This window comes from Saimiri boliviensis, chromosome 12 (genome assembly GCF_048565385.1).
Source record: "Saimiri boliviensis isolate mSaiBol1 chromosome 12, mSaiBol1.pri, whole genome shotgun sequence".
In the NCBI taxonomy this organism is placed as follows: domain Eukaryota; kingdom Metazoa; phylum Chordata; class Mammalia; order Primates; family Cebidae; genus Saimiri; species Saimiri boliviensis.
Genome location: NC_133460.1, coordinates 405,247 through 426,550, shown reverse-complemented (window position 1 = coordinate 426,550; position 21,304 = coordinate 405,247). Strand labels below are relative to the sequence as shown.

General features: G+C 45.8%; 1 protein-coding gene across 11 annotated transcripts in view; it reads right to left on the bottom strand.

Annotated features, from left to right (window-relative positions):
- Positions 1 to 21,304, bottom strand: part of NDE1 (nudE neurodevelopment protein 1) — a 76,044-nt gene that overhangs the window by 17,759 nt on the left and 36,981 nt on the right. For all 11 annotated transcript variants that reach the window (XM_074381603.1, XM_074381605.1, XM_074381604.1 and 8 more), the window contains 4 exons: positions 12,230 to 12,366; positions 8,558 to 8,737; positions 5,300 to 5,391; positions 2,446 to 2,597 (listed from right to left, as the gene is read on the bottom strand). In XM_074381603.1, the coding sequence (XP_074237704.1) occupies positions 2,446 to 2,597; positions 5,300 to 5,391; positions 8,558 to 8,737; positions 12,230 to 12,366 (561 nt within the window). The remainder of the gene's footprint in view (positions 1 to 2,445; positions 2,598 to 5,299; positions 5,392 to 8,557; positions 8,738 to 12,229; positions 12,367 to 21,304) is intronic.

Here is a 21,304-nt window from a genome sequence, read left to right as displayed (position 1 = left end):
TTTTAGTAGATATGGGGTTTCACCATGTTGCCCAGTTTGGTCTTGTGAACTCCTGGCATCAAGCAATCCACCCGCCCTGGCCTCCCAAAGTGCTGGGATTACAAGTATGAACCACTCCATCTGGCCTAAAAATACACATGTAAAGGTCGACAGTTATGTGCATACCATGGAAAAGGTGCTTAATTTCCTGTCTCGTGTCTGCTACAAACCCATCAAATTCATATGGTTTAGGGCCTGGGGAGATGGTAGTCACACATCTTTCAGAATTCTTTTATTTTTTATTATTATTATTTTTTTTGAGACGGAGTTTCGCTCTTTTTACCCAGGCTGGAGTGCAATGGCGCAATCTCGGCTCACCGCAACCTCCGCCTCCTGGGTTCAGGCAATTCTCCTGCCTCAGCCTCCTGAGTAGCTGGGATGACAGGCACGCGCCACCATGCCCAGCTAATTTTTTGCACCTTTAGTAGAGACGGGGTTTCACCATGTTGACCAGGATGGTCTCGATCTCTTGACCTCGTGATCCACCCGTCTCGGCCTCCCAAAGTGCTGGGATTACAGGCTTGAGCCACCACGCCCGGCCCAGAATTCTTAAATCTGAAAGCTGCCCTGACTTTCTTTTTCTGCAATGAGTTCTCACTTCTTCACCCAAGCTGGAGTGCCCTAGCTAACTGCAGCCTCACCCTCCTAAGCTCAATCGATCCCACTGGTCTCAGGCTCCCGAAGTACGGGGGATTACAAGTATGTGCCACTGTGCCTGGCCGTGATTTTTTTTTAGGCAAGAAAATAAATGACACTGTCAGAGGTCAGATCTGTGCTACCCCATGGTGGGATAATAGGGTGGCTGGTTTCGGGAACATAGTCTGGCTAGAAGTTAATGCCAGTTTCTTAGAGGTTCTACAGATTTAAAAAGAAAAAAAAAAAATCTTCTGGGGGAAGCAGGGCCATCACTGATGCTCAACTTCCCAAATAAGGTGTTTAATTTTTTTTGAGATAGAGTCTCACTTTGTTGCCCAGGCTGCTGGGCAGTGGTGCAATCTTGTCTCACTGCAATTTCTGCCTCCCAGGTTCAAGTGATTTCTCCTTCCTCAGCCTCCCGAGTATCTAGGACTATAGGCACATGCTACCATGTCTGGCTAATTTTTCTATTTTTTTTGGTGGAGATGGGGTTTTACCAGTGTTGCCCAGGGTGGTTTCAAACTCCTGACCTCAAGTAATCCACCTGCCTTGGCCTCCCAGAATGCTGAGATTACATCCATGTGCCACCATGCCTGGCCCAAATAAGGGCTTTATACAGCACCTTCTTACAGTGTGACCATGAGCAGCAGCTCTAGAATCAAATGATAAAAATGATCTGCTTGGCCAGGCATGGTTGCCCACACCTGTGGTTCCAGCAGTTTGGGAGGGTGAAGAGTGATGATCACTTAAAGCCAGGGGTTTGAGACCAACCTCAGCAACACGGCAAAACTTTGTCTCTAGAAAAAATACAAAAAATTGGCTGGGTGCAGTGGCTCACATCTGTAATCCCAGCACTTTGGGAGGCTGAGGTGAGTGAAACACAAAGTCAGGAGATGGAGACCATACTAGCCAATACAGTGAAAACCAGTCTCAACTAAAAATATAAAACTTAGTCTGGGCACAGTGGCTCATGCCTGTAATTACAGCACTTTGGGAGGCCAAGGCAGGCCAATCACAAGGTCGAAGATCAAGACCATCCTGGCCAACATGGTGAAACCCTGTCTCTAATAAAAATACAAAAATTAGGTGGGTGTGGTGGCATGCGCCTGTAGTCCCAGCTACTCGGGAGGCTAAGGCACAACTGCTTGAACCCAGGAGGTGGAGGTTGCAGTGAGCCAAGATCACAGCTGAGCCTGGCGACAGAGCAAGCTCAGTCTCAAAAAAAAAAAAAAAAAAACTAAAACACAAATTAGCTGGGCACAGTGGCTTGTGCCTGTAATTGGGAGTCTGAGGCAGGAGAATCTCTTGAACCAGAGAGTCAGAGGTTGCAGTGAGCCAAGACCATGCCACTGCACTCCAGCCTGGTGACAAAGTGAGACCTGGTCTCAAAAAAAAAAAAAAAAAAAAAACTACAAAAAATGAGCCAGGCATGGTGGCATGCACCTGTAGTTCCAGCTACTCAGGGGACTAAGGTGGGAGGATCATGTGAGCCAGGAGGCAGAGGGTGAGCTATGGTAGTGCCACTGTATTTCAGCCTAGGAGATAGAGTGAGACCCTGTCTCACAAAACAAGACCCTCTCCTTAGCCCTTTGACCAAGCCAGAAGACACCACCTAATGCTGCCTACAGGGAGCACAGGAGATAATAAGGTTTGCTGAAATCATCCCGTAATTTAAAAAAAAGCTCATGGCTGTGGGTTGGGGGCTACTGTCTCTGGCCTGGGGCAGGTCGGTTCTCCCCAGCAGCGAGAGGCTTATTAAAAGGTACTGACCCTTTATCACCCAAAGGCACGCTGGTGCTGCCTGGCCGTCTGTCGCTGCCATCTCTGTTCTTGCTGCTCCGCCCAGAGGCTGGGCCACCTGTTCGGTTTGGGGATTGATCATACACTAGGTTCCGGCAGGAAGCAAGTTTGGACTCCAGTGCCTGGAGAAAAATACACTTTTTATCTCTCAAGTTATAGGCAAGGACTATTCTGTCTCACCAGAGCCCATACAGAGGAAAGAACCCCAGACTGTGGTTCTCAAACTGTTGTGAACTGGAATTCCAAGGTGGGACCCCAGGAGGAACAAATGTATATGCCAGTTTCAGAACCAAGCACCTCAGGTATTTGGGAGCTGGCTAGGCACAATGGCTCACATCTGCAATCCCAGCACTTTGGGAGGCCAAGGCAGGAGGCTTAATATCAGGAGTTTGAGACCAGCCTGGGCAACAAAGTAAGATCCCATCTTATTTATTTTTTTTACTTTTTTAGATAAGGTCTTGCTGTGTCACCCAGGCTGAGTGCACTGGTGAGATCACAGCTCACTGCAGCCTCAACCTCCCAGGCTAAAGCAATGATCCCACCTCAGCCTTCTGAGTAGCTGGGATTATATACATCTGCAGTCATGCCCACCTAATAAAAAAAAATTTTTTTAATGAAAAAAAAATGTTTAAATTACAAAGCATTTTTACAAATGTTTGGGAGCTTCCTGGAAAGAGATGACAGCTCACTGCAGCGTCGACCTCCCGTGCTCAAGCAATCCTCCCACCTCAGCCTCCTGGGTAGCTGGGACTATAGGCATGCACAATCACGCCTGGCCAAAAATAAATAAATAAATAAATAATAATGAATAAAAAGATTTGGCTGGGCACGGTGGCTCAAGCCTGTAATCCCAGCACTTTGGGAGGCCAAGGTAGATGGGTCACCTGAGGTCAGGAGTTCGAGATCATCCTGGCCAACATGGTGAAACCCCGTCTCTACTAAAAATACAAAAATTAGCCGGGCGTGGTGGCGTGTGCCTGTAGTCCCAGCTACTTGGGAGGCTGGGGCAGGAGAACTGCTTGAACCCGGGAGGCGGAGGTTGCAGTGAGCCGAGATTGTGTCACTGCACTCCAGCTTGGCGCCTGGCAACAGAGTGAGACTGTCTCTCAAAGAAAAAAAAAAAGTTTTTAATTACAAAAATTTTTAAACAAATGAAAGCTTTCTGGAAAAATCAATAAGCTACCAATTATCCAACTCTGCCCGTAGGAAATATGAAATCCACTTCTGGAATCCTTCCCTCTTTGGCTTACCTTATTAAACCTCTGCAGAATGGCAGGAGGTTTGACAAGGACTTAGTCTGGCTGCAAGAGATCCCAAGGAAACCAAAAGGATGCTGACAGCACCCCCAGGCTTCTCTGTACCTCAACCAGGCTATTAAAACATGGACCTGTTTACAGAAAAGCAAGCCAGACAACCAATAGCCAAAGCAGTAACATGAAAGAAATGAGATGCAAGCTTCTATTAAGTTGTATGAATACACTGCTGCACAGTGACAACCTGGTAGAAGTTAAATTATGTGGCCTTCCGGGCATCGTTTTTAAAAATAAAACAAACAGCTACAAAGAATACCTATGTTATTGCTTAAGCACAAAAGGATCTCTCCCTGCAATTAACATAAAAGCTGAAAGGCCAAGTTCTTTGCCCTAGGCTTTCAAGATTTTTTTTTTTTTTTTTTTTTTTTTTTTTGAGACCAAGTCTCACTTTATTGCCCAAGCTGAAGGGCAGTAGCACAATCTCGGCTCACTGCAACCTCCACCTCCCGGGTTCAAGCCAATCTCCTGCCTCGAACTCCTGACCTCAAGTGATCCACCCGCCTTGGCATTGCAAAGTGTCAAGATTCTCTTAAACCCCCTGAGAAACAAACAAACAAACAAAACAGAAGGCAGTTTTTTCTTTTCTCAGACAATGTTGTGTTCTGTCACCCAGGTTAGAGTGCAGTCGTGCCATCTCGGCTCACTGCAGTCTCGACCTCCCAGGCTCAAGCAATCTTCCCACCTCTCAGCCTCCTGAGTAGCTGGGACTACCAGTGTGCACTACCATGCCTGGCTAATTTCTGCATTTTTGTAGAGGCAAGTCAGGGCAGGCGGTTTCACCATGTTGCCCAGGCTAGTGCCAAACTCCTGGGCTCAAGTGATCCTCCCACCTTGGCCTCCCAAAGTACTGGGATTATAGGCATGAGCCACTGTACTCAGCCAAAAGACAGTTTCTAAATGCTCCTCAGTTTTTTCAAATTTAGGAAAAACAGGACATCACCCTATTTTCCAAATTGCCTCGAGGAAAAATGGTACAAGGAAAGAGATATACATATTCCGAGGCAAAGCTTAGAGTCAGAGCTCTGAGTGTCCAGCAGTAACTCCCACAGGAAGCTCTAATGACTCCCAGGGACACCAGAGGAACGGTCACACCTAAAACTTACCATACTGCTATGAAAGGGGCCAGCTGTACTGGCTCACACCTATAACCCCAGAACTGTGGGAGGCCAGCATGGGAGGATCACATGACACCAGGAGTTTAAGACCAGCCTGGGCAACAGTGCCATACCCCATTACTACAAAAAATGAAAGTATTAGCCAGCCATGGTGTGCATACCTGTGGTCCAAGTTCCCTGGGAGGCTAAGGTGGAAGGACAGCTTTAGCCCAGGAGTTCGAGGCTACAGTAAGTTGTGATCATACCACTATACTTCAGCCTGGGCAACAGGACAAAACTCCTGTTTCTTAGAAAAAGAAAGAGAGAAGAGGGAAGGAACTAGAGTAAGATCCACCCCTTCATATATCCCGAAGGACAGGCAGGAAGGCACCAAAGGCCAGGGAAGTGTGGACTTACCCCAACTTTCCGCAGTAGATCTCCCACAATGTTGAGGGCTGAGATCCGGGCTGCAGGCGTGAGGGGCGTCCCCCCTGTGGAGTCGTCCAGGCCTGGGTGTGCAAAAGAATGTGCATATAACACATCAAGCTACAGTCATGTCTATGCACTAACAGCTAGAGACCCAAAACCACGTGGAAGGGAGGGACTCGGGTAACTTCCCTCGGATCCTAGAAGCTACCCTATTTCTTTCAATAGCTAACTGCATCACACACCTAAGGCCTACATGACAACCAGTTTTTCAAGTCCTTGTGATGATGACTACATCAAATGTTTGTTTTTACGTTAGTCTTTTTTTTTTTGAGACACAGTCTTGCTCTGTCACCCAGGCTGGAGTGCAATAACACAATCTCAGCTCACTGCAACCTCCACCTTCCAGGTTCAAGCAATTCTCCTGACTCCGCCTGTGGAGTAGCTGGGATTACAACCAGGGGCCACCACACCCGGTTAATTTTTGTATTTTTAGTAGAGACGGGGTTTCACCATGTCGTCCAGGCTGGTCTCGAACTGCTGACCTCAAGTGATCCGCCGGTCTCAGCCTCCCAAAGTGCTGGGATTGCCAGCACGAGCCACCATGCCTGGCCTTTTAAAAGAATTTTTAATAGAGACAGGATCTCACTATGCTGCCAAGCTGATCATTGTGAACTCTGGTCTCAAGCGATCCTCCCGACTCAGGCGCCCAGAGAGCTAGGATCACAGGCAGGAGCCACCATGCCCAGCCATGTCAGTCTTTTTAAACAAATCCTAAATCCTTTTAAAATTGTAGGCAATCCGGGGCAGTGGCTCACACCTGTAATCCCAGCACTTTCGGAGGCCGAAGCGGGAGGATCACGAGGTCAAGAGATCGAGACCATCCTGGTCAACATGGTGAAACCCCGTCTCTACTAAAAATACAAAAAATTAGCTGGGCATGGTGGCACGTGCCTGTAATCCCAGCTACTCAGGAGGCTGAGGCAGGAGAATTGCCTGAACCCAGGAGGCGGAGGTTGCAATGAGCCGAGATCGCGCCATTGCACTCCGGCCTGGGTAACAAGAGCGAAACTCTGTCTCAAAAAAAAAAAAAATTGTAGGCAATCCATACAGTTAATTAACGTCATGGCATCTGTGATAGATACAGGAACTACAGACAGGGCAATCCAGTTTTACAAGGGTCCTGCAGAGCCTGTCTTCTCCAAGTGGGGTCCATGCACCAACAGCACCTGAGAACTGTCAAAACTGCAAAATCTCTTGGCTGAGTGTAATGGCTCACACCCATAATCCCAGCACTTTGGGAGACCGAGGTGGGTGGATCACCTGAGGTCAGGAGTTCAAGACCAGCCTGGCCAATGTGGCAAAAACCTCATCTCTACTAAAAATACAAAATTAGCTGGGCATGGTAACAGGTGCCTGTAATCCCACCTATGCAGAAGGCTGAGGCATGTGAATATCCTGAATCCAGGAGGCAGAGGCTGCAATGAGTTGAGGTCATGCCACCACACTCCAGCCTGGGCAACACAGCAAAACTGTCTCAAAAAAAAAAAAAAAAAAAAAAAAAAAAGCAGAATTTCAGGCCCCACCCAAGACCCCCTGGATCTGAGGTACATTCTACCAAGGTCCACAGATGAGCTGCATGCATATTAAAGTGTGGAAAAATAGTCAGGCATGGAGTTGCATGCCTCTAGTCCCAGCTACTCAGAAGGCTGAGACAGGAGGATCACTGGAACCCAGGAGTTGGAGGCTAGAGCGAGCTCCAGCCTGGGCCACAGAACAAAACTGTCTCTCTAAAAAAACTGAAATAAAGTACGCAAACTGGCTCTAGACCGGGGTCAGGCGGAGCAGCTCATGCCTGTAATCACAGCACTTTCAGAGGCTGAGGCAGGTGGATTACCTGAAATCAGGAGTTTGAGACCAGCATGGCCAACATGGTGACACCATGTCTTTACTAAAAATACAAAATTAGCCAGCCATGGTGGTAAACGCCTATAATCCAAGCTTACTTGGGATGCTGAGGCAGGAGCATCAACTTGAACCTGGGAGGAGGTGGTTTCAATGAGTCAAGATCGCGTCATTGTACTCCAGCCTGGGCCACAGAGCCAAACTCCATCTCAACAAAACAAAAGGGCTCTGCACTGGGATTCTAGAAGTCTCACTGGTCTCTTCACCACCAAGGGATGAGCTAAGGGATAAGGCAGTAGATGGCAGGGTAGGCCCTGGAGCCTGCCTGCCTGGGTCTGAATCCCCATCCATCTGCCATTCACTTGCTTCATGACTCTGCTGAACTCAGGGCCTCGTGTCCATCAAATGGGGACAGCACTTGTATCCTGGGCCTGCAGTGACGGTTGCAGGGTGGCTGGCGCATACTGAGCACCTCATAAGTGTCTGCTATTAATATCTGCTATAAAAGGCCTGATCGGAAGCTATCAGAGGCACTGGGGTGAGAACTCAGATTTCTTGTTTTTTCTCCACAAGCACAGGTTACACCAAGTCTAGCTCTCGGTGGATGTATTACCACACCCACAGAATGCTTTTCATTTTTCATATTTGGTTACTGACATTTCAAATTTGGGAGGTTTCATATTCAAAAAGAGGATTTGGGGCCAGATGCAGTGGCTCATGCCTGTAATCCCAGCGCTTTGAGATCAGCCGAGGCGAGAGGATCAGTTGAGTCCAGGAATATGGTACCAGCCTGGGTGACATAGCAAGACCTCATCTCTACCAAAAATACAAAAATCAGGTGTGTTGGGAGCACCTTTAGTCTCAGCTACTCCAGAGGATGAGGTGGGAGAATCACTTGAGCCCATGAGAATGAGGTTGCAGTGAGCCAAGATCCTGTCACTGCACTCCAGCCTAGGCAATAGAGCAAGATCCCATTTCCAAAAAACAAAACAAAAATCTAACAACAAAAAAGAGGATCTCTGGCTTTGATGAAGAATGGAAAAAGCTGCAGATGAAGGGCCATTCCTTACAGCTGCAGAGGGGCAGCTACTCCCTCCGGCTGGGGTTTCCATCTCCCACCTCACCACAGACTCCACCACTCCCTACTGCCTCCCACCCAGACACTCCTCATTGATCCCAATGCCCATCCCAAGGAACATCCCAGTCTACTGTCTGCTCAAAGCCTGACAGCAAATCAGGCTCTGAGCCTGGTGCAAATCATCACACCCCCAGGACCCACCCCAGATTCTTACCCAGGAACACACTGTGAAACCAAGAAAATCCTCCAATTCCCACTCCCCTTACCACGTCTGAAGCTCCCCAGTGTGTTTAAACTTGAGCTGGGTCCTCGATGGGTGACAGGCGTGGATGGCAAGGAGCCCGTGGCCTGCACAGCTGTGTCTGTCCTCTCAGCTTCCACTGAGCTGGGCATGGGTGTCCTGGGTTTCTCCTGCTTCTGCTGCACGGCCAGTTCCTGCCTCAAATCTGTGCCAGGAAAAGGATTAGGGAATTCAAGTCCTCAGCAGGCGCTGTGGCTCATGCCTGCAATGCCAGCACTTTGGGAGGCCAAGTCAGGGGGATCACTTTAGGTTAAGAGCTTAACACCAACCTGGCCAACATGATGAAACCCCATCTTTACCGAAAATACTAAAATTAGCCAGGTGTGGTGGCATGCGCCTGTAATTCCAGCTATTCAAGAGAATGAGGCATGAGAGTCACCTGAACCCAGGAGATGGGGGTTGCATTGAGCCGAGATTGTGCCACTGCACTCCAGCCTGGGCAAGAGAGTGAGACTTTGTCTCAGAAACAAAAAGGGAATTGAAGTCCTTGGCTTTGGGTTGGCAGGGTGCAGGAGGAGAGGTTCAACAGTAGATACTGGTCAGGATATAGATCTACTGGGATGAAAAACTCCAGTTGGAAACCCCAAATAAAGGGAAACCCAAAGACTTGCAGCTCTACAGGACTTTTCTTTTAAGTAAAAAACAAAATGGTTTTAGATTTCTAAAAAGCTACGGCAGTGACATACTAATGCTTTTATTATTCAAAAAACAATTCCAACACAGCAGTATATCTAGAATACTAAATGAAAGTATGCTCAGATGCAGTGGCTCACACCTGTAATCCCAGCACCTTGGGAGGCCGAGGTGGGAGGATCGTATCAATCCAGGAGGTCGAGGCTGCAGTGAGCCGTGATCATGCCACTCCAGCCTGGGTGACAGAGTGAGACCATGGCAAAAAGGAAAAAAAAAAAAAAAAAAAAGGCGGGGCACAGTGGCTCACACCTATAATCCCAGTACTCTGGGAGACCCAGATGGGAGGATCACTTGAGGTCAGGAGTTCAAGGCCAACATGGCAAAGCCCTGTCTCTATTAATGATACAAAAAATAAGCTGTGCATGGTGGTGCGCGCCTCTAGTCCCAGCTGCTTGGGAGGCTGAGGCAGGAGAAACGCTTGAACCTGGGAGACCAAGGCTGCAGTGAGCTGAAATCACGCCGCCGCACTGCAGCCTGAGTGACAGAGTGACACTCTATTTCGAAAATAAGTATGCTTTCCATACTACTGCCAAACGCTCCTCCTTTTGAGACGGAGTTTCACTCTGTTGCCCAAGCTGGAATGCAACGGCACAGTCTCAGCTAACTGCCTCCAACTCCTGGATTCAAGCAATCCTTCTGCCTCAGTCTCCCAAGTAGCTGAAATTACAGCACACACCACCATGCCCGGCTAATTTTTTTTTTTTTAAATAGAGACCATATTTCACTATGTTGGCTAGGCTGGTGTCGAACTCCTGACATCAGGTGATCCACCCACCTCGGCCTCTCAAAGTGCTGGGATTACAGGTGTGACCCACTGTGCCCGGCTGTTCTCTGCATTTTCAAACATAAACTTTATAGATATGTGTGTATCTACTGAGCATAAAATAGGAAGGATTTTTATTAAGCATTAATGGAAACATACCATACGTCCCGTGCATGACTTGCTCTCCCCACGTCAGTGGTATGTCTTGGCAATCTTTTTTGTTTGTTTTAGAGACAGAGTCTGGCTTAATCACCCAGGCTAGGGTGCTTTGGTACAATCATAGCTGAATGTAATCACCAACTCCTGGGCTCAAGTCATCCTCCCACTTCAGCCTACTAAGTAGCTGGGACTACAAGCGTACGCCACCAGGCCTACTAATTTTTCTACATTTTATTTTTGAAGAGATGGGGGTCTTGCTATGCTGTCCAGGCTAATATTGAACTCCTAGGCTCAAGCAATCCTCTTGCCTCTCTCTCTCTCAAAGCGCTCAGATTACAGACATAAGCCACTGTGCCTAGCCTTGGCAATCTTTCTATGACAACATTTCTATCTATACCTTGTTCATTTTAACGAACATTTCACAAAGTATATCTATGCACTCACTTAACCAGTTCATTATTGATAGGCATCTAGGAACAACTGCTTTTTTTTAACTTAGGAATTTTTATTTTTAATCCCCCACCTACTGGTTCCACATGAGAAAGCAAATTAATGTTATAAACAGTTGGGCCAGGAATGGTGACTCATACCTATAATCCTAGCACTTTGGGAGGCCGAGGTGGGCAGATCACCTGAGGTCAGGAGTTCAAGACCAACCTGGCCAACATCGTGAAACCCCGTCTCTATACTAAAAATACAAAACTTAGCCAGGCATGGTGGTGCACACCTACAGTCCCAGCTACTTGGGAGGCTCAGGCAGGAGAATCACTTGAACCTGGGAGGCAGAGGTTGCAATGAGCTGAGATAGCACCACTGCACTCCAGTCTGGGCAAAAGAGCAAGATTCCATCTCAAAAAAAAAAAAAAAAAATTAATTGGAACTTTAAAAACAAACTTGGACAGTCCACTAATAATGTCTCCTTTTTTGGAGACAGAGTTACTCTGTCACCTAAGCTGAAGCACAATGGTGTAATTTTGGCTCACTGCAATCTCCACCCGCCGGGTTCAAGTGATTCTCATGCCTCAGCCTCCTGAGCAGCTGGGATTACAGGCATGAACCACCAAGCCCAGCTAATGTTTTCTATTTTCAGTAGAGATGGGGTTTCTCTACATTGTCCAGGCTGGTCTCGAACTCCTGAGCTCAGGTGATCGCCTGCCTTGGCCTGCCACTAGGATTACAGGTGTGAACCATTGTGCCTGGCCAGTCATCTCATTACAGTTTGAACGTTCTACCTCTGTAAGTGCCAACCACTAAAGAGCAAATGCTCAAAGTTCTAAGCCAAATTTATCAGTTGCCATCTACTCAAAAAAAAAACCAATAGACTAGCTTGCAATTCCACCAAAAATCTCTCCCCACAAAAGCTTTTTTTCCTTTTTTTAAGAGACAAGAGTGTCATTCTGTCACCCAGGCTGGAGTGCAGTAGTGCGATCATAGCTCGTCGCAGACTCCACCTCCTGGGCTAAAGGGATCACCCCACCTTGGCCTCCTGAGCAGCTGGGACTATAGACACATGCCCCTACACCCAGCTCAATTTTATTTTTTTTCTAGAGATGGAGTTCCACTATGTTGTCCAGGCTGGTCTCGAACTCCTGGGCCCGAGAGATCCTCGGCCTCCCAAAGTGCTAGGATTATAGGTGTGAGTCACTGTGCCAGGTTCTCCCCACAAAACCTATGTTCCTACTGAGCATCAGGCTGGTTTGCTGTGTGTGTGAATTACAGACCAGGAAACATCTTTCCGGAAATGAATTCTGCTGCCCAGAGGCAGAACCCCAATACAAGAGCTTAATCTGTGAACCCCAAAGCTATTTCTCTAAATACCCGTAAGAGGTCCTTACAGGGTTGGATGTGTGACTGTTTTCAGAGTCTGCCTGGTGCAGTCCCCCACCCTCTGACTAGACAGCCTGGGTGCAGAGCAGGGGTGCAGGGTCCCTGTAAAGGTAATGCTGGGAGAGGCCATGGCACAGGATGTTGCTCAGGTAGGGAGAGAGGACCACGCTGGGAAAGACACCAAGGCCTCCTGACCTCTGGCTTCATCCTTCAGTCTCTGAACGGACTCCAGGAGATTCTCTTTCTCATCAAGTTCACTTTCCAGGAAGGCATTTCTTTCGATGGCCTGATTTAAGCGCTGCTCAAAGTCTTCCAGAGACATGATTGTGGCTCTACAGAAGAGAAAAGCAGAATTATCCAAGAGGACAAACTGTGGCATCCACCCAGTGCCACGGATCCAGGAGCTGTGAAAGGTCAGATATACCTGGGCACAAGTCCCAGCACCAAACTTCCTAGATGCCATGGAGCAGGCGAGTCCCTTAACCTCCTGGGGCACAGGCTCTTCACCTGCAGAATGGGACTCATCGTAGTACATGAGGTGCACAGGCTATTGTGAGGATTAAATAAGACGCTGCTCCACACAGCACTCAACAATATGCCAAAGCCCTATCAGGACTGCATGTGCCATCTGGTGGTTTGAGAAGAGCAGTATGCTCTATCTTCTCTTGTAGGCTCACAATGCCAACTGGTATTAAAAATAACCTAATAGGCGGGGTGCAGTGGCTCATGCCTGTAATCCCAGCACTTTGGGAGGCCGAGGTGGGTGGATCACCTGAGGGCAAGAGTTTGAGAACAGCCTGGCCAACATGGTGAAACCCTGTGTCTACTAAAAATACAAAAATTAGCTGGCGGTGATGGTGCGCACCTGTAATCCCAGCTACTCTCAAAGCTGAGACAGGAGAATCACTTGAACCTGGGAGGCGGAGGTTGCAGTGAGCCAAGATTGTGCCATTGAACTCCAGTCTGGCAACAGAGTAAGACTCCATCTCAAAAAAAAAAAAAAAAAGAAAGAAAGAAACCAAAAAAAAAGCAAAACTAATAATGACCGGGTGTGGTGGTTCATGACTGTAATCCCAGCACTTTGAGAGGCCATGGCAGGTGGATCACCAGAGGTCAGGAGTTTGAGACCCGCCTGGCCAGCGTGACCAACGTGGCAAAACCCTGTCTCTACTAAAAATATAAAAATTAGCCAGTTGTAGAGTAATCCCAGCTACTTGGAAGGCTGAGGTGGAAGAACTGCTTGAACTCGGGGGTGGAGGTTGTAGTGAGCTGGAAAAAATCCTGCCACTGCACTATAGCCTGGGTGACAAAATGAGACTCTGTCTCAAAAAAAAAAAAAACCTAATAAAAAACACAGTAACATGATTGTGGTGGTTTTTTTCTTTAAGAAACAGGGTTTTGCTCTGCCTCTCAGGCTGAAGCACAGTGGCACAATCACAGCTCACTGCAACCTCAAACTCAGGCTCAAGCGATCCTCCCTCCTTGGCCTCCTGAGTTACTGGGATCCCGGGCATGGGCCAATGTGCCCGGCATAACATGCATTTAAGAAGAGAGAGTGAGAGCGAGAGACAGCGAGAGACACACACACACACACACACACACTTTTTGAGACAGAGTTTCCCTCTTGTTGCCCAGGCTAGAGTACAACGGCATCATCTCGGCTCACTGCAACCTCTGCCTCCTGGGTTCAAGTGATTCTCCTGCCTTGGCCTCTCGAGCAGCTGGGATTACAGGCACGCGCCACCACACCTGGCTTAATTTTGTATTTTTAGTAGAGGTGGGTTTTCTCCATGTTGGTCAGGCTGGTCTTCAACCCCTGATCTCAGATGACCCACCCACCTCAGCATCCCAAAGTGCTAGGAATAGGCATGAGCCACCGCACATGGCCGAAGAGATCATTTTTAACCTTTCAGTGGAAGTTCAAAATGTTCAGTACCAGCCCAGCTGCCCTGCTCATGACCCCTTCTTGTGAACAGTGTAGACTGTTCACTGTGGTAAAGGCACTGTGAAGTGCTGTAACAAAGCAATCCATTTTAACTCTCAAGAAACCATCTTCTCTGCACCTCAGTTTTCTCTCACGCAAAGCAAGGGTAGTAATAGTACCTTCATGCCGGGTTGTGGTGGGGCAGGAGTGGCAAAAAGAAGTCACACAGGCCAGGCACAGTGGCTCACACCTATAATTCCAGCACTATGGGACGCCAAGGCGGGCAGATCACTTGTGGTCAGGAGTTCAAGATCAGCCTGGCCAACATACTAAACTCTCATCTCTACTAAAAATACCAAATATGAGCCAGGCATGATGGTGCATGCGTATAGTCCCATCTAGTTGGGAAGGTGAGGCAGGAGAATCACTTGAACCCGGAAGCAGAGGTTGCAGTGAGCTGAGATCATGCCTATATTCCAGCTTGGGCAACAGAGGGAGACTGTCTCAAAAAAAACAAAAGGAACTCATACAGAAGGCACACAACAGATGTTTTTACACATAAGCACACATCTGTAAGTGCCAGCATTTTTATTACTGACCCTGTGTCTGTCCCCAGACCTTTCACATCCTGCTAACTATAGCCCATAGTGGTTAAAAGCACGTGTTTGGAGAGGAACCCAGGAGTTCACACCCAGCTCCTCCTCCACCTACAATTCACTGGGTGTCTCTAGGCAACTTGACCTCCTTCATCCTCAGTTCTTTCAATGGCAAAATGAATAACTGCACTAATTAATTAATGGATGTATCAATTCATTTTTCAATATTTTAATGTTTAGATGGAGTTATATTACTACCCATTCTCACAGGGTTTTTGGAAGTAGTGGACAGGATAAAGTCACTACAGTACCTGATTAAAAACAAAGGGGCCAGGCATGGTGGTTCATGCCTATAATCCCAGCACTTTGGGAGGCAAAGGTAGGAGGATCATTTGAGGCTGGAGGGTTGAAGACCAGTCTGGCTAACATAGTTTAGACCCTGTCTCTACAAAAAGTAAAAAAACTAGCTGGGCATGATGACTTGTGCTTATAGTTCCGGCTACTCAGAGGCTGAGGTAGGAGGACTGCTTCAGCCCAGGAATTCAAGGTAAGCCATGCTTATGCCACTGCACTCCCCACCTGGCCTGAATATTTACTTTCAAATAAAGGTCAGCATTCTACTTCTAACTGGAGCAAAAACTGCTTTGTGTACTTTACATGTTGATAGTAGTGCCAGACCCTCTCTCGAAAAACAAATGAAAACAAACAAACAAAAAAAATCCACACTACCACCAACAACAAACGGATAATACTTTGGAGTACAATACCAGTAACAGTTAAAGTGACCCTAAGGTTGACATGTCAAACAACAAAAAAGATAAAATATTCAGGAATGCACGTAATAAAATATGTAGGGTACAGAATGCTTGCAGAAATGCAGACATCCTGTGTATATAAAGAGGAAGACTCAAAATCACGTAGAAATGAATTCTCCAGAAGCTGAACTGATAAATTTCATACCACCTTAATCGTTTTTATTGGAGGAATAAATTGTACTGATTTGAAAGATCCTGTGACAAGGAAACAAGCATGACCAGGAGAACTCTCAAAAAGAGATCACGGAACCAGCTCTACCAGACTCAGCCCATACTACTATAAAGCCTCAACAATGAGCAATTATATGCTACTGGTTATAAACAGAGGAACCAAAGGTCCAGAAACAGACAAGAATTTAATTTACAATAAAGGTGGCATCACAGATCATTGGTAAAAAGATGGCAGGTGCAGTTCTAGTTTACAGGCCACTGGGCACCTACCTGGAAAAAATGTTAGATTTGTACCTTATAGTGTACCCTAATACAAATTCCGACTGAATTAGAAGTTTAAACAAACTCAGTATTTGCTCAAAATCTATTTTGCTTCTGGAATGCTAGGGAATCGGAGACCAACTTCAGTGGTACTATATATATATATATTTTTTTTGAGATGTTGTTTCACTCTTGTTGCCCAGGCTGGAGTGCAATGGCACGATCTTGGCTCACTGCAACCTCTACCTCCAGGATTCAAGCGATTCTTCTGCCTCAACCTCCCAAGTAGCTCGGATTACAGGCATGCACCATCACACCCAGCTAATATTTTTGGTATTTTTAGTAGAAACAGCATTTACCATGTTGGCCAGGCTGGTCTGGAACTCCTGACCTCAGGTGATCCACCCACCTCAGCTTCCCAAAGTACTGGGATTACAGGCATGAGCCACCACACCCGACCCTTCAGTAGCATTTCTGAATTTCCCTGCAGCCTTGATGCCCTGGGCTTAAGCGATCCTTTTACCTTCTTACTTCAGCCTCCAGAGTAGCTGGGACCACAGAAACAAGCTACCATACCTCGCTAGTTTTCAATTTTCTAGAGACAGGAATCTCACTATGTTGCCCAGGATGGCCTCAAACTCCTGGGTTCAAGAAATCCTCCTGCCTCAGCCTCCCAAAGTCCCAAAATGACAGATAACAGGGATGAGCTACCTCGCCTGGCCTGAATATTTACTTTCAAATAAAGGTCAGCATTCTAGTAGTAACTGGAGCAAAAACTGCTTTATGTACTTTCTATGCTTAAATTCTGTCAACTAATGTGTAAAAGCATATTTAATATAACAATAAAATGCTGCAATAATTTGTGACTATGAAAGCTATTAATTTCATGTACAGTTATTGAGAACTTGAAAATACTTAAATAGGGAAACAGATTTTCAGTAAATACAAGTATTAAGAGATATACTGGTTAGATAACTAAGAACATACACTTTTTGAGACAAAAAATGCTTTAAAAGTCCATGGAGGCTGGGCATGGTGGCTCACGCCTGTAATCCCAGCACTTTGGGAGGCCGAGGCAGGCGGATCATCTGAGGTCCGGAGTTCAAGACCAGCCTGACCAACATGAAAAAACCCTGTCTCTATAAAAAATAAATTTTTAAAAGCCCACAGAATGATGTAATCAGGGCATGGTGGCTCATGCTTGTAATCCCAACACCTTGGCAAGCCGAGATGGGAAGACTGTTTGAGTCCAGGAGTTTAAGACTAGCCTGGGCAACATAATGTGACCCCATCTCTTTAAAAAAATTTAAAAGTTGGGTTGGGTGTGGTGGCTCATGGCTGTAATCCCAGAACTTTGAGAGGCCCAGGCAGGTTAATCACTTGAGGTCAGGAGTTCAAGGCCAGCTTGGCCAACATGGTGAGACCCCATCTCTACTAAAAATACCAACATTAGCCAGGCATGATGGTGCATGCATGTAGTCCCAGCTACTTGGGAGGCTGAGGCAGGAAAACTCCCTGAACCAAGGCAGAGGCTACAGTGAGCCGAGATCGTGCCACTGCACTCCACCCGGGGTGACAGAGCAAGACTCTGTCTCAAAAATAAATAAATAAATTTTTTTAATCTATGGAAGAGTAAAACTAGATTAAATCTATTTGAATTTTTGTAAGACTTTTTGGAATCTTAGTACTCATATATGAAACAAAATAACCTTTAGGGAATGTATTTAATTTTTAGTTACAAAAAGTCCTGCACTTTTCAAGGTTATTATTGTACAAAGGCCTCTCCTCAGTTAAAAGTGAATCATTTAGTTTTAAGGATGTACAGTATAAGGACCATGAGAGCAATCAAAACAGCTGGTGGTACCAAGAAACTATTGTTCTTGCAGAAGACTGCAGAAGACTGCCAAACGTTACAAATATAACTATTAAACTTTCACTGAATTGTAACATTTTTAACCTCTTTTTTAAAATAAAACTTTGCAGCCTGGGCAACATGGAGAAACCCCATCTCTACAAAGAATACAAAAATTGGCCAGGCATGGTGGTGCGTGCCTGTAGCCCCAGCCACTGGGGAGGCCGAGGTGACTGTGTCACTGCACTCTAACAGGGGCAACAATGAGAGAGACTTGGCCTCAAAACATAAATATACAAAACTTTGGTGATCTAGAACTTTATTTATTCTATAATGGTGAACTGGGCTTCTACCCTACCGATTTTTAACACTAAACTATTCAGCATTTGGTCAAATGACATTAACGAAAACAATGCATGTTTCGTACAAAAATAAAGAGAAAAGGAAGAAAAACAAAACATAAAAATACTAGAAGTAAACACAGGCTAATTGCTTTATAGACCTTGAGGTGCAGAAGGCCCTTCTAACTATGACTAAGAAATCTGACTACAAAGAAATCAATACCAGCCTGACCATCATGGTAAAATCCCATCTCTGCTAAAAATATAAAAATTAGCCAGCCATGGGGGTGAGCACCTATAATCCCAGCTACTCGGGAGACTGAGGTAGCAGAATTGCTTGAACCTGGGAGGCGGAGGTTGCAGTGAGCCAAGATCATACCCCTGTACTCCAGCATGGGCAACAGGGCAAGACTGACCCAAAACAAATCAAGTAACTTCTGTACAATGAAATATACAACAGACAAAGCTCAAAAACAAATGACAACCTCCAAATACCATCAATTCATGTCACACACAAATATATAAATATCTCCTAGAAATAATGAAAAAATGAACAAATCAACGTAAAAATAGGCCAAGGGCCAGGCAGGGTGGCTCACGCTGTAATCCCAGCACTTGGGGAGGCCCAGGTGGGTGAAGCACCTGGTCAGGAGTTTGAGATCAGCCTGACCAACATGGAGACACCGTGTCTCTACTAAAAATACAAAATTAGCTGGGCATGGCAGTGCATGCCTATAATCTCAGCTACTCATGAAGCTGAGGCAGGAGAATCACTTGAACCCAGGAGGCAGAAGTTACAGTAAACTGAGATTGTGCCATTACACTCCAGCCTAGGCAACAAGAAAGAAACTCCATCTCAAAAAAACAACAATGAAAATAGGCCAAGATCAGCTGGGCAAGGTGGCTCATGCTTCTAATTCCAGCACTTTGGGAGGCTGAAGAAGGCAGATCATCTGAGGTCAGGAGACATACAAAAATTAGCTGGGAATGGCGGCACACACCTATAACCCCAGCTACTCGGGAGGCTGAGATGGGAGAATTCCTTGAACCCAGGAGGAGGAGGTTGCAGTGAGCTAAGATCAAGCCACTGCACTCTAGCCTAGGCAACAGAGCAAGACTCCATCTCAAAAACAAAACAAACAAACAAAAAATAGGCCAAGATCAACAGAGTTTACAAAGAAGAAAGTCAAATAGCTCTTAAGCATCTGACAACGCAACTCAGAAATGTACTTACTTCTCACCTTTTCAATGAAAGTTAAGCCCAAAGTTTAAAAACCACTCTACTAGTGAAGCTATTTGGTAAACAGGGACTCACATACATGGCTTTTGGGAATGTAAACTGGCACAACCATATAAATAACTGAGCGACATCTATCAAAATGACATATGCATATATCCTCTGACCTAGCAATTTCACTTCTGAGAATTCAGCCTACAGATACCCAACCAAGCAAGGCTGTTCATTACTGCAATGCTTATCACTACAAAAGAACAGAAATTTAACAGATATGCATCCACAGCGGTCTAGATAATTATGGTGTTATTCAGTACCAAGCATACAACAGAATACTATGTATTGGGGGAAAAAAAAAGAACAAAGAATGTTCTGTCCTGTTAAGGAAGAATATTCACACTCTGTTGTTATGTGAAAAAGCAAGAACAACAGTGTGTGTAGACTGCTCTTCTATCTGGGGAAAAAGGAGTGGGGGATAAGAAGAATATCTTTTTATTGAGTTATTAAAGTATTTCTTGAGTTATTAAAGAAACGCCTCCCCCTTTGTATATTATTTCCGAACCGTGTGAATGTACTAACTCTTTGTGTAGACTGTGTAATTGGCCCTGATTCTTCACCCCTCCCTGCATCCACACCCTTGCCATGGCTTCATTGTGGGTAGAAAGTAACTTCCCACCCTTTGACTTAGCTTGGCCATGTGGCTTGCTTTAATCAATAATATAGGGGTGGAAATGACAGCATGCCAGTGGCTTGCCAGAAATCAAAATGTGGCTTTACATATGAAATCTATGTTATGAGACTGTATGTAAAGCCAGAGTAATCAAGTCATTACGGTTTTGCTATAGTCATTCACAAATTGTACAGTGGAAGGAAATAGAGAATCCAGAATTAGATCCCAGAATATATAAGAGTTTAACATGAGTGGTGTGAAGAGAGTGGAAAAAGACTGTATGCCTGGGCATCATCCCTCATATCTGTAATCCCAGCACTTTGGGAGGCCGGGGCAGGCAGACTGATTAAGCCCAGGACTTTGAGACCAGCCTGGGCAACACAGCAAAACCTTTTCTCTACAGAAAATACAAAAATTAGCCAAGTGTGGTAGCACATGCCTGTAGTCCCAGCTACTCAGTGGCTAAGTTGGGAGGATCACTTGCCCCAGGTGGTCAAGTCTGCAGTGAGCTATAATTGCACCATGGCACTCAAGCCTGCACAACAGAGTCTCAAAAAAAGCCGCAATGTTCAAGGCTGGGAGTGGTAGCTCACACCTGTAATCCCAGCACCTTGGGAGGCCGAGGCAGGCGGATCACCTGAGGTTGGGAGTTCAAGACCAACCTGACCAACACGGTGAAACCCCGTCTCTACTAAAAAATACAAAAATTAGCTGGGTGTGGTGGTGCATGCCTGTAATCCCAGCTACTCAGGAGGCTGAGGCAGGAGAATTGCTTAAACCCATGAGGCGGAGATTGCAGTGAGCCAAGAACGTGCCATTGCACTCTAGCTTGGGCAAAAGGAGTGAAACTCCAACTCAAAAAAAAAAAAGTAATATTTAATAGTGCTGGCACAACTGGCTATCCAGTTTTTTTTCTATTAAAAAAAATAAAATTGAACCCGTATTTTACACTAGATACAAAAATAAATGGCAGATTAAGGAATAAGTTTTAAAAAAAAATTAAACAATTTAAAAATATTGCAAAAAAGAAAACACATACACAATCAAGAACCAAGGAGACTTCCCTAGCGAAGTCTGCAAACCCAGAAAGTATTGTAAAAAAAGACATAATTGATGACCTAAAAATGAAAAACATATGTATAAAAAATTTTTTTCAACAGAGAAAAAAGGAAATATTTGTATGGAAAAATGATACTACAAACAAAATCAACAGACAAAAGATTACTCTGGAAAAAATTATTTTCAATGAAGGAGAAAAGATTAGTAGCAAAAATACACAAAGGGCTGCATGTAGTGGCTCATGCCTGTAATCCTAGCACTTGGGGAAGCTAAAGTGGGGGGGGGGGATCACTTGAGGTCAGGAGTTCGAGACCACCCTGTCCAACATGGCAAAACTACATCTCCAC